This window comes from Dermacentor andersoni, chromosome 2, assembly GCF_023375885.2.
Source record: "Dermacentor andersoni chromosome 2, qqDerAnde1_hic_scaffold, whole genome shotgun sequence".
Taxonomy (NCBI): domain Eukaryota; kingdom Metazoa; phylum Arthropoda; class Arachnida; order Ixodida; family Ixodidae; genus Dermacentor; species Dermacentor andersoni.
This window is the reverse complement of record NC_092815.1, coordinates 224,002,418-224,016,238: the sequence shown is the minus strand read 5'-3', so window position 1 is coordinate 224,016,238 and position 13,821 is coordinate 224,002,418. Positions and strand designations below refer to the sequence as shown.

General features: G+C 46.7%; 1 protein-coding gene across 8 annotated transcripts in view; it reads right to left on the bottom strand.

Moving 5' to 3' along the window:
• The window catches only part of faf (ubiquitin carboxyl-terminal hydrolase-like faf), a 607,534-nt gene that overhangs the window by 139,987 nt on the left and 453,726 nt on the right, over positions 1–13,821 (bottom strand). For all 8 annotated transcript variants that reach the window (XM_072286629.1, XM_072286626.1, XM_072286628.1 and 5 more), the window contains 3 exons: positions 11,316–11,453; positions 10,423–10,581; positions 6,921–7,250 (listed from right to left, as the gene is read on the bottom strand). In XM_072286629.1, the coding sequence (XP_072142730.1) occupies positions 6,921–7,250; positions 10,423–10,581; positions 11,316–11,453 (627 nt within the window). The remainder of the gene's footprint in view (positions 1–6,920; positions 7,251–10,422; positions 10,582–11,315; positions 11,454–13,821) is intronic.

Sequence of the window (13,821 nt, the reverse complement as noted above, 5' to 3'; positions counted from 1 at the left end):
AGTCAGCCCGTAGTGGCACCCGTGGCCCGCAGCCACCCGGCTTGAATACAGTGGCAAGCTGCAACGACCATGACGGTTTAAGAAAGCTGCCACAAAAGGTGCAAGTGCACATACATGGATTGGAATCCTTAGGATTGAAAAGCGAGTCCTATGCATCAATGTTGCTTCCTACTTGAAAAGAGCCTTGCCAGTCGATCTGTACATTGGATTCCAGTTAAAACAAAGAGAAGTGATCAATAGATCTTCAGCACAAGATCAGAACGTGGCTTTAGGTTAAGAAGATATTCTCAGCTGCTTGACGAAATACATAGAACATCAGGTAGAGTGCAGAGAGGAATTGTCGACAGAAAGGACAGAAAGCTACGGCAACAGAACGGAGAGTAAGCAGCAGACAAGAACTGTTAATTTTCAAAGGACAGCTGCAAAGTTTTGCATATTTTGCGAGAATACGACCCATTTTACTGATGATTGCAGGAAAACGATGCCTTATGAAGACAAGAAAATGAAGCTCAAAGAGGCAAACAGATGTTTCCGCTGTACCAGGCCTCGCCATACTGCTAAAATATGTAAGGCAAACATTAGGTGCAAGATGTGTAAAAAATGGCACACGTCTATGTGCCGAAGCAAAGAACTGACAGCACAGTGTAGAGCATCTACTCCTGGTAAAATTGAAAATCAGGAAGAGAAAACATCTACTTGCCAGTTTATGAACCTCACGTCAAGTGTTTTTCTGCAGACTGCAGTTGCATTAGCAGAAGGTAGAAGGCAGTCATGTTATTATCGTGTTCTGCTGATACTGGCAGCCAAAGATCATTCATACTGAAAAGCCTATCTGGGAAACTTGGCTGTAAAGTTAAAGGAAAAGAAAGACTCACAATAGGCTCATTCGGAGGAGGTCAAAAGGAAAGAGTCATGAATTCGGTTGAAGTTAAATTGAAGAGTGCCTACAGTAGTGAAGAAGTGTTATTGGAAGCACTGGAGGTAGACATAATTTCAAAAGAAAGATTACCATTCCTGCCTATATAACTGCTAAAGAAGTGTGAAGAGGATGGATTTAAGCTGGCTAACAGTTTATGTAGAAGCACATCATGCATGGAAATCAGACTACTTATTGGATCAGACCAGTACTGGCAAGTAATGAAAGGTGGGATCCGAAGACTAGAAGAAAGGTTGACAGCAGCAGAAACCATATTCGGCTGGACAGTACAAGGTCAAGCTAAGATATCAGCAACAATAATGGAGAAGTCAACCATAATGGTACTTAACGTCACTATTGTAGAAAAGCCCATCATTCATGCAGTTGAAGGTATGGAAGAAGCCGAGGTGTCCAACGTCACATTGATCATCAATCCAGCACCATCAAACATTACTCAAGTAATCCAGCAACCTTCAATAGAACAGCCGAAAAGTGAAGTCTTGAATCTCCTTGCAAATGTGCTAGGTATCGATGCTGATGACTACCATCAGGATGACGTCACAGGACAGGAGGCATCGTCGACGAACACTCTGTCATTTGGCGAAGTGGACACCATGTACGAGGACACGCCCAGCACGCCCACGCCATCTAACTACACCGAATAACCAGGGCCCCAAACAGTAGTTGAAATAGTCGAGGACTGTTTCGAAGTCATGGATAACGTAATTAAAACCCAAGTATGCTCGACACAGACTAGGTACACTGAGGTACAAGGAGCTGAAACTGTAGCGAGAATGGCCCCCGACTGCTTTCCAGTAATGGACGATGTAGTTCAAAACAAGCCATGCACGTCCCCTAAGATAAATGCAATGCGTAAGAGAACGGCCTCATCTGGGCTATCTACAGCCGAGACAAACAAACTCGAGATCATCAGCAAATTCTGCCCGTCACAGATTCTTAGGCGAGAAAAAAAAGTCTCGAAACGCCAGGAGGCCCTTGGGATCTCGAAAGTACACATCCGCTGGTTCTGTGCATTCAGGGAAGTGTCGAATGTCAAATTTCGATTCCTCAGAAGCATTCTTACATGCATTCAGAAGATTTACAGCAAGACGAGGGTTATGTTGCACCATGTACAGTGACAACGCAAGGACGTTCAAGAAGGCCAACAGAGCCATCAATCGTATGATTAAAGAACTACAGGAAGAAGTCTCCAAAAGAGCAAGCCAAGGAGATCAAATCAAATGGAAGTACATCGCAGAACAAGCTCCTTGGTGGGGAGGCTTTTATGAAAGGATGGTACGAAGCATGAAACCAGCAATGAAGAATATTATTCGAAAAAGACTGTTATCAAGAGAAGAGATGCAAACACTAACAACTAAAGTTGAAACTATCCTTAATAACAGACCGTTGACATATGTACACAGCGAACTGGATAAGCCTCTACCTGTTGTGCTGGCTGATATAATAGGTGGAAAGCATAGGATTAAAGACATAACCGAAGGGAAAAAAAAAATAAAGGTCAGCATAGAAGAAATGTGGAGAAATAAGCAAAAAACCACGAAAGATTGCTGGAAAAGATGGAACAGGGAATATCTGAAAGAACTGAGAGAGCAGTGTAGCGCAAGAAAGCAAGTAATGACGGTGAACCAAGGAAATATTGTTTTGATAGGTGCACGCACTCCTAGATCCTTCTGGAACCTGGCTAAGGTCATTGAAGTATATTCTGGAGTCGACGCAAAGCCGCGCTTCTGTCTCTTAAAAACGAAAAGAAGACTCGTTCGGAGACCCCAGTACAACATCTTTACACACTTGAAGGCTGCTTCTAATGACGAGAAGAAAGCTTTTCGTGGCCGGAAGCTGTTGAAACTCATGGGAGTGGGCAAGAAGAGAAAGAAGACGGCGGGCTCCAGAGGCGCGCACGCTATAGAAAGCAATAAAGAAAAAGAAGAATCTTGATTTCGTTCGCATCGAATGCAGCTGTCTCGTCTCGTTTCTGCGACATAAGCACTAAATTTTGTGAAAAATTTTAAAATATTCGATACAATATTTGGATTTTTTTTAGTTTGATTTTATATTCGATTTGAACAAGCACATGTCTCAATGTGTACTTGTTCACTCTCCTGTTATGTCTGTAGCATTGGGACAATGCTTCTAAAGAGCGGGCAATCACACGTGTGCTTATCTTTCTCGTGTGAACGCTTTTTCACCGGCTAACAAATGTCATTGCTAAGCGCACGACACGCCTGCATGTATCAGAAGGAATGTTATCGATGGTTCTATCCATTGTCTGCTGTGACCGAATCTTGTGTAATATGATTATATGCGTGACATGAATTGTGTAGTCCTTTCTGGAAGACACACGGGCACCACTGATTATCATGGAAGCTTCGACGACTCATGTATAGTGTCGACGCACTTGACCCACTGATGAGATTTTGACGATCGCCGACTGTGGTTGCCGCTACGTTGCATTTTGAATATAGCCTGTATGTTGTGCGTGGGCACAGGCTCGGCCAATAAAGAACTGGTTTCGTGATTCACAGTTTTACTAATGTGTTTTTCATCATCACTGCAATGAGACAATACGATAATCGCACTTACGGAAGTATGTAAGTTCTGTGTAAATTCAATATGGAGATTTTCACTTACTTCATGGCGTTTATTAAACTGCGTCAATAAATACACACAGTAACAGTAGAAAGAAGTGGACTGATCCAAACATCCTTCTTGATTGTTGTCAATTATTGGCCTATAGCAGCCGCGTATGAGAATCTGACAAAATATGGCAGCCTGAAAAAAGTGAGGTGAAGGCTTCTGTTGAAAAGAGAGTGCCGGAGAAAAAGGTGACTTCGTGCTTTGCATGCGAGCTCCACATACCGCGCTCGACTGCAAAATTTGGTTGACATGTTTGTTCAAGACAGACGCGGACGGCTGCCCTGCGGAAGTTGAAGACAGCGTCTCTGCGGAAGAGACGTGTTGAACAGTACGGGTTTTTCGGCATACTGATGCAACATGGCCCAAGGTGTGGCAGGCGTTGCACCGCTGGCTTCTTGCTGGACAATTCCTGTACGTTGCAACATGTTTCGTGCTGCCACACCGATCGCATGCACCACGGTTCCCGGAGGAGCCATGTGCGAAATGTCGGCCCTCTTGGCGGCCTCTCGGAAGAAGTCGGCCCTCTTGGCGGCCTCTCGGAAGAAGTCGGCCCTCTTGGCGGCCTCTCGGAAGAAGTCGGCCCTCTTGGCGGCTTCTCGGAAGAAGTCGGTCGTCTTGGCGGCTTCTCGGAAGAAGTCGGTCGTCTTGGCGGCTTCTCAAAAGAAGTCGGTCATCTTCATGGCCTCCCGGACTGCGTCGGCCATCTTGGCAGCTCCCCGGAAGAAGTCGGCCATCATGGCTCGTCGACGGAGCGCCAAGTTGAGCTGCCTCGATTCTTTGAATTTTTTCGGAGTCAAATGCGCAGTTTGCTCGTTGCAGGGCTTCTAAAGAGCGTCCAATTTCTTCTGCCTTGTCCAGGGACAAGGTTTCGCCATGAGCTAACAGCTTTTCGCGAATGCTGACGTTTGCTACGCCATGTATAATTTAGTCTCGGACGCGCTCATTGTAGGTTGTGCCGAAGTTGCACTGTACCACCTTCTCTTTCAGTGCGGTCACGAATTCCAGGAATCCTTCTCCCTCGAACTGCCTTCGACTGGTGAATTCGTGCCTCTCTGCCAGAACATTTGTTGACGCGGCGAACAGCCGGTCAAGCCGCTGCAAGAGTTTCTGGAACTCTGACGCTGGCAGGACCGCATCACTTGACGATGACGCTGCGCCGGTCGACTGCCTTGCTGCCTCGCTTGACGCTGACGCTGTGCCGGTTAACTGCCTTGCTGCTTCCTGCTCCTCGTCTGCAAAGTACTTCCGTTGTCCCTCACGCCCGAGAGCGCTGACAAGCGTGGACGCTCGTCGCGCGTCCGTCCAGTCTCCGCCGGCCGCTTCGAGGTGGGCCTGAAAAATTTTTTTCCATCGATGCCATGGAATTAACGGTGGCCCGGGCAATTCCAGAACGGGCAGGTTTGCCGTGAAAGACGCCATACCCGGTAGCGTGCAGGAGACAGTGCAGAAAACAAGCCGGAGCTCGCAGCAGGAATGGGGCAAGGAAGAACAAAGGGGCGAGAAGGCCTAGGCTCGGAAGCCTCGCGACACCAAGTGTGTCGGCGGCGTTTGCTTGCCGTGCGGACACGGGAAGGGTTGCTTCACTTACGAAGCTCGTTGGTTTCCCGGGGCTTCGGTCGGAAGCGCTGCGGGAACCCCATCTTCGTCGCCAAAAGATGTTGTGTCGGCAGCGGCAGGCAAGTGGGGGCCCATGCCCAGCGAACACGCGGCGAGCGCCGACGCAGTGAAGGAGACTCGGAGCTAACTGCTCCCGATGAAAACCGGAACGAAGACTCAGCCGACCCGCGGCCGTTTATTACTAAACAGGACTTCCCATGCCAGATGACACCTCCTGATTGGTCCCAGCTCGTCACATGACAGAAGGGGGGGTGTGCCATCTAGCTAATCTACTATGAAACATAAATGTATGATAACACAGAGATCTGACAGGGGGCGACACTATACCACAATGTTCACCGCAGTGTATGCCATCCGCCGACTGTGTTTTTTCACCAACCCTGGGGGCTAGTTCAAGACCGTTTTACAGTCATAGATTCCCCGAGAGCAAGTGTAATTTAGGGTCTTCTGCGCATGGCGTTCCCAACTGATAGGCATCTTTTTTTGCCCTTGTCTCCACAAACAATATCTACATTATCGAGCTTTCGTACGTTAATGTCGTCAGCTTTTTCCGCTTGGTCGATGTGCCTGATGAAAGTGTTTTTTAATGGATTCTTTCGCTTCAGTGGTGGACATCAAACTGGCAAAATTTCAAACTTTTCCCCTTTCTTTTGTTCACTTGCAACTTGGGCCAGTGTGTGAGCGTTATCCTCTAAGGATAAAAAACTTTCCTGCATAGGGGTGCTATGTTGAAAAGCACAAAGAAAGGCATCTTTGAGCAAACCAAACGGAGCAACAGGTGTACAACCTGCACCACAACCTAGCCACGCACCAGCAAGGCGAGATGGGGCAGCATGGACTCGCAGAGGCGATCGAGCTTGACCTTGGAACTGTTGGCGGCTGAGAAGTTTCAAGCCAACAACAAAGGATGACCAGCCCAATGGCCAGCCTCCACACTCAGTCATCAGCAGAAGTTTCCAGTGGTGCCAGCGCATAATTTATACCTTGCAGAAATATTTTTATGTGCCAGAATGCACCAAAATGTTGGACATTGTGTTTCCAGCATGGCAAATGAAATTTTAGAGCCTAGAATTGCTTTGTAAAATTTTGCTGAAGCAGAATGGCAGAAGAAAATGTGTTGGTTTATTTATGTATTGGCTCCTACAGACAGCTGACAGGGAACTGAAAATTATTCCTTGTACAGGACATTTCGTTGAAGTGGCATTCATTGCAGTGGGGTTTGACGGCAGAATTTAAATTGAAGTTCCTCACAAATCTGTACCCCAAAACTATATATTATAGACATAATTTTTGTTGGACATATTATACGACATTTCCACGCATTCCTGAGAAAGTCGTATAATTGGCATTTCTCAGCACGAAAATTTCTTGATAACCTCACTAATGAAATTTCTGTTTAATATCCTGCCAAACCAATCTTAACCGTGGCGTCATCACTGGGGTGACATCAGTCTTGCAGGTCATGATCCACAAGTCATGCCAGTCAGTCTGGTTCATGAAAAAAAGCTGCTACTTGTCTATAGGCTAGCTGGTTCATACTTGTTATGGTGCACTAAGACACAATGTCAACTAAGAACAGGACTATTGTGTTCACTGTTTTGCATCCATTTGCATCATAATGAGAAGTGCCAATTAAGCTGGGACACAGAACGTGCACAACGAGAGGTGCTGAAATGTCGTTTCCACCACCGTCCCCCCACCAGAGGCTGTCGCAGCCTAAGCCGAGCAATACCTGTTGCAGGACCGAGTTCATGTAGCAGGTGGCACCGGCATTCTTGAGGCCCACGAACCCTCCTCGGGGCCTGGGCCCCACTGGGGGCAGGTACTCCCACTCCTGCAGCGGTGGCTGGTCGGCGTAGAACATGTCCGACAGGAGCGCAGCGCAGGCGGCCAGGTTCTCGGGGCTCTGGGTGCACAGCGCCACCAGCAGGTCGAGGGCCGCACGTAGGGCGTCCGGCCCGGGGCACACGGCCACCGCCGCCGTGCCACCCCCGTCGCCGGCACCACCTCGCAGCTGGGCCTCCACCCGGGACGCCGGGAAGGCAAAGTCCTCCAGCAGCTCCTGCACTCCCGCATTTTACACACGGCACATCGGCAATGGGGGGTGCAAAGGCTACTTGTCAGTCGTGACAATTTTTATTTGCACCGACACATAGAAACAGAAAAAAGAAAAAGAAATAATCGGCAGAACCCATCTCACGATGACTGTTGACGGCAACACGCTAACATTGAATCAATATAGCGACACAACGTGTTGCCACTGTCGAAACGAGTCCTCGATGAGGCATGTACTGCAGCGGGACCTCTCTTTCCCCAAGAATGCTTGGCGCCACAAAGCCTGTGCGTGGCCCCTGAAAGGCATGGTGGCCAGATGGGCAGGATTGCCGACTGCCAGGCGGGAAGCATAGTTTGGCACAGCTTTGCTTCGTGACGGCAAATGTAGCACTGCGATCGTAGGCATGTCACAAGCCACATACGTTGTGTGCTGCTGTGGCCGCATTGGAGTGGAAATGCAGTGTACTTATCCCTCTGCTCAAACTGGAAACCATCTTCACAGTGACACCATAGACAGTTAAAAGATTTCCAAATGCTGCAGAGCTCTGTCACTTGCGAAGGTAACGTACTTGCCTTATCAGTGGTTTGCTTCCCAGTTTGAGAGGCAACAATATAGAGCTCTTCATGCTGTTTTGTTTCGCAAACACGTTACAGTTGAGTCAACAAAGATGAGCACAATTTCTATGAGTACGAAACAGCCCTTCGTCAGTTCTTCCAAAGGGAGAGCGAGTCAAAATCTGCTTTACGAATCAGTATGTAGGTTCTACATGTGAACGTAATTTGCGCAGAGAGCATTCTTATACCACGAAATGCGTAATGAAAATAACACGGTCTCAGAGAAGGTAAAACATAATCTCTAAAGGCCTTCATTAGTCACCTGCATTTGGGACCGACTGTTAGAGCAGGGCACGGACTCCCAGCACGAGCGGCGTTCTCTGAGCAAAGGCGCTGGAGAGGTTGACCCACTAGAAAGCCCCGGAGAGCATGGCCCACTATAGTGTCCCTCTTCTTCGTTACAGTTCGAATAAGTATTAATGCAATGGCATTAACCATTTATCTCCCGTTGATGAGTACAGTCGTCATGGAATTTCGTACCAATATAGCCAATGATGAATATAGTCGTCATAAACAAAAATTTCTCACACGGTGAACTTATGGCAACTATACTCGTCCTATTCCATCTAGATGCGATTCCTGGCACTAGATCACCACACTTGTCCACATTGTGCCATTTGTGCCTCGTCTTTCATTATATTGCCGCCTCTAACACTCTCGCATAAAGCATGGCTGCCTTCTCGAAGCGAGGCAATGGAAGCGCGCGTAAAAGTTAATTTGACGACTGTTCATCACACCACAGCTCTGTAGAGTTTTGCTCGGAAACAGAAAGTGATGTTCTCATCTGAGGAGTCTGATGACGACTATTCTGCGGATGGCCCGGAGGACCTTGCGGCTGCCTGTGAGTCTGCCATATGAAGACGGTCTACTAACTGCTTTAGGAACTGCGTAAAAGTAGCCACTATTCATGTGCATGTTTTTACAATGTTTAGGTTATTTTTTCTTCGTATTCTCTTTTTTCATAGTGTATCGAGCCCTGCAAAAAGCGTTTTTTAGAAGACGACAAGGCCATGCAGTGAAGCCTTGTTTAATGCATCTTTTTACACAATTTGTTGAATAAGGAAACCCCATTGAATTGAAATAATGGTGCCGTTTTATTCAGAAAAAGAAGCTCTACAAACTTAGCGAAAAAAGTTTCCTGTAAATGTGGTAAAATTTTCTTTTTTTTTTTTCGGTAGGGAAAGGGTTAAGGGCTCCGTGTCACAGAAAACCTGATTTCGGCATTGGCAAAGGTGTCCGTGAGCGAAAATTTCTGTAGATATTTACGTATATGTATATGCCACACCTTGATATATGACATGCCTTGAAATCATGGCAAGAACTAGAATAAATCATTGCTGCATTAAAGTTGTTTTTAACCAAGGCCCTTGAATGCCTGGAAGCATGTGGTTTATTGCACCAGCCTACTCCCAGCAAAAGCTGCTGGTGCAGCCTGTGATGGGAATTACTGAATCACGTGGTGACTTGCCAACATTATTTAATGTGAATTAAATGATCAGTTTGTTGTTGAAGCCGAGGAATAATGTTTGTAAAAGATCGGATGTAACCCAGTGAGAAGCAAAAATTTTTTACATCGAAATTGCAATTTAAAACAGCTTGTTATATTAAGGCTAAAATACACAATGTTCTATGAACATCAGTTTATGAGAAGTTATTTTTTTTTACTTTTGGAGATTTTATTACACTGAAGTTTGTTGCATAGAGGCTTAGCTGTGCTGTAATGGGCAAGGATGACAGCATGCCTGATGCACTGACAGCCAACACAGAGTCTGGTTGCAACTGCATCTCAGAGGGGAAAGAAGATGAGATCCTGCGTTGATGTAGTGAACGAGTTTAGAGCTGGAGTTTGATCATTTTTTTTCTCATAGTTCAGGTGCAATGACAACTACACGGAGGCTGGGAACCATTGTAACGTAGAGAAATTGTTAATAGCAGTTCACGGAGATTCTGAGAGTGCGAAACTGTAACAAAGATATCGCCACCTCTTGCAAACAGACCAAAGAGCATGCTGTCATTGGTGCACAAAGTTACAGGTGGATGATCAGTGCCTCCTTGAATGAGTGAGAGACCAGCCTACATGGCATGTGCATAGACAATGTGGCATGACTACTTGAATGGAAGCAACTTGGTGCTTCAATGGATGGCTGGGCTGCCTTGACCTTTCATACGAAAGTTGGCCTAAGAGCCCAGTGCAAGAGTACATGCTTACTTGATTACAAAGAAGGCGCCAAATAAAACAACAGACGAAGGAAGGAGACACGAGACAACCACGTGGTTCTCTCGTGTCTCCTTCCTTCGTCTGTTGTTTTATTTGGCGCCTACTTTGTAATCATGCATGACCAACTCGCCCACCAGCACGTGCTCAGAGTACATGCAGTCACACTTGCCCTGTACAAAACCGTACCATGACAAGGAACGTTGAGTAATGTGATGCAACATGCTAGCTTTTGTTCGATGTAGGCAGGTGCCATTCAGATGATGCTGGGCTGCACACAGCTTGTCGAAGGAAACATGACAGCAACAGGGCACCAGATCGGCTGCCTTTCGTGTCATGCACAGCTCACCTTGACCAGGTTCCCGTGGACAGTGTTGCCAGAGTCTGAGCCTATGTGGTGCTTGTTGGCTGGTGACAGGAGTGACACCAGCTCACGTGCGACGCCTAGGTGACCCTCGAGCAGGGACTCCTCGGCATCCGATAGGCCGCCTGTCTGCTGCACCTTCTCCTGCACGCAAACAACAAACACAGTGGCCACTGTTACTGCAATGCAAAATTTCATTTCCACTAAATATCAGCAGGGCAAGGTGAGTAAACAATGTTTGGGAAAGCTCAACACAGACAAACCTCGTTAAAAACAAATTGCAGCTGCCACTAAAATTACTTCATTATATCCGGTATCTCTTATAAAAGCCCACTAAAATCAGAAAAAATCTGAGATTGCACCTATGTGAGAGAAGTGTGACAGCATGTGTCAGCATAGGAAGCCATGAAGCAAGGACAGCGTTCTTGGTTGTTCATTTAAGAGATAAACTCTTTTTAGCATCATTTCGTGGTTCCACTGACTATCTCGTCGGTGTCGATGGGCAACAGCATCCTCCCGGCACTGTGGCCGGCCCGCAGTCCGACGTGACTGGCAAGCTGCCGAATTGCCATTATCGCCGAGATTGGACTCTTCGTGCCGTGTGGCCAATCCCTGCAATTACGGTTGTGTGGTCTAAACGCATGTTAATGCCTCGGCGTGGCATGACACGCGAGTGCTAGTCCACTTGCAAAATTTAACTTGAAGAAAGATATAATTGTTGTCTGGCAGCTTCCCATGGAGTTGCAGCCTTGCAAGTTGTTGACACATTTGCTAGGCTGCAAACGCAGAGTGATGGCTGGCACTATGCACAGCATTGCAAAGAAATTTACGGATGAATTTGCCAGTGCCTGAGTGCAGATGGAATGACTGTATAATACCCTGATGTGCTTGAGCCATCCGATCTCATCTGCAAGCAGCTGCTGCAGGGCAGGCAGTGGGCACCGGCAGGCAGCACCCAGCAGACGACACAGCAGCCCAAACAGCTCTTGGCTGCTCTCCGCAAGGTCCTCCAGGCGCTGCACACAGTGAGGCACCATCACGCGCTGAATGAGGCAAACTGGACTTTTAAGCACCTTGACTTGGAGGGTCGAATTTTTTCGCAAATATCACACCTCTGTAGTAAATTTTTTATGCATTAGCATTTGGAGTGTCTAATTTGAAAAAACTGTATGTGTGTGAAATGCGGGAAGCCAGTCAAGTGGTAGAAGTAGAAGTAAGTCTATGTACAGTTTTACCTCAATATAAGAAACTTCAATGTAACAAAATTCTCGACATAACAAAGTATTTAACATTTCATAACCTCTTGTCCATAGAACACCATGTATTTAGAACCTCAATATAACAATGTGTGTTTGTGTGCGATTTCATAAAATGAAATTTTGTTTCCGCGGCAAAAGAATGCCAAGACCCACGTGACAAGAGTGACCACCGAAGTGGAGCCGCATGAAGTGCGATTGCACCCCACGCACTTTGTGCTTTAGGCCCGAGTGAAAGTGTGCAGGGGTGAGACAAGAAAGACTGTGGCTTCACGAGTGCCGCCTTCCAGCGCGAGCAATGAGGGGGAGGGGGTAAGGTGGGGTGCTTGCAATTTCTGGCGGGCGCATCGCTGTAAGTGAGGCTGAGCACATACGTAGTCGCGCATGTTGCTTTAATCTACTGCATGTGGGCATGCTGAGATGCCGTGGCATCATGTAAGCTTTCTGGCGCTTTTAGGGCTGGAGGTTGCGCAATGTTGAGTTTACTGGAGTGAGAGACAGACGAAGCATTCGCTACCCGGTGCCGGCACCTTTCATTATAATGTCGTCCCAGTGCGGGCAACGCGATCAGCTGCGCAGCCGGAGTGCACACGAAAGCACTGCTGGCTCCGCTTAATTTGTACTGTTAACGTGGCATGAAACCGTATCCTTCGCTGTCGACTCCCAAATTCATCAAAATGAATTGTATCCTGCGGCCCCTTTCCGTGCAAGAAAAATCGATCAGCGACTGTACTTATGTGCAAAAAGGTCAAATTTTAATACAACGAAATTTCAATATTACAAATAAACAGCCGATTTTACCCACTTCGATATATCGAAGTTTAGCTGTATATATGTACAGTGCAACTGATGGCGGCCTGCTCTGGACTACTGTCAGTTGCCCATTGCTCCTCGAAAAGGCAGGATGTGCGTTGAGTGAGCCCCTAAACAACACCTTGCAATATGGTGAACGGGGTCAAAATGATAGACCCAGGACCTGAATAGAGGTGCACCATAATGCCTAATACATTCCTCTTGCATTTACCGCTAAATCGCCATGGAAGTTTTTCATTGCAGTTTCCAGTAGCACGAAATGATTCACTACTGTATACTGCAAAAATTTTTTGCAAGCAATATTCTGTCTCAAAAATGTTTTATTGACACCACTAGTACACAAAGAAACATGCCGTACGGCAAGAGATTAAGAAAAATATACAGCCACATGTGCGGCTATGAATTTGTTGTCTCTGAAGCATGTTTCTTCACAAGAAGAAGCAATTGAGCAGTCGCCGTGAGAAGGGTCCCATAACCAAAGGCAAAAAAAAAAAAAGAAAGAAAGAAAGAAAGAAAACTTATTCGTATCTCTGAACTTGGGTTATGCAGGGCTATATCTGAGCCACCAGACACATGACAGTAGTGGCCGCAAGAAGCGATGGGACCTCCTCCCCACATGCCTCGGAGGCAGCAGACGAGTGTCCGAGTGCTTGGAGGCAAACAAGTCGAGTTGTGTGCCCTTGCAAGCAGAAACGCAAAGTCAAGTCAGTTTGGTGGGCTCCACAGTGGTGGCGGCATATCTATACAACCAGTGGCATCAAGTACGTGCGAAGTATCACACACAAAAACAGCCCTCTAGGAGTACGTCAAGGGCCATGTGGGATGGATCAGCAGTGCTATAGAGGTACGGAAAAAACCTTCAAAGGGTTCATTCAAGTTTTATTCTAGCTGCAGATTCAGGGTGGTGCAACAAACAAATGCTAATTCAATTTCTGTTCATTAAATCCAAACCAAAGCTCCTGGGATGTGCGCCCATACATTTCCACGAGGCAAAACTTAATTTGATGATGATAAGAATGATGACAGTACTTTTGTTTGAATTAGAATTATCCCAATCTTGAATTTGGCCCTCGCCCGATAAGCGCAACTAACTAACAGTGATATCATAAGAAGCCAACAAACACTGACACCAAGGACAACATAGGGGAAATTACTTGTGCTTAATAAATGAAATGAAGAAACGATAAAGTAATGGAAATGAAAGAGGATGAAAAAAACAACTTGCCGCAGCTGGGGACCGAACCCACAACATTTGCATCTCGCGAGCGATGCTCTACCAATTGACCTACCACGGCGCCGTTTTCCCATCCACTTT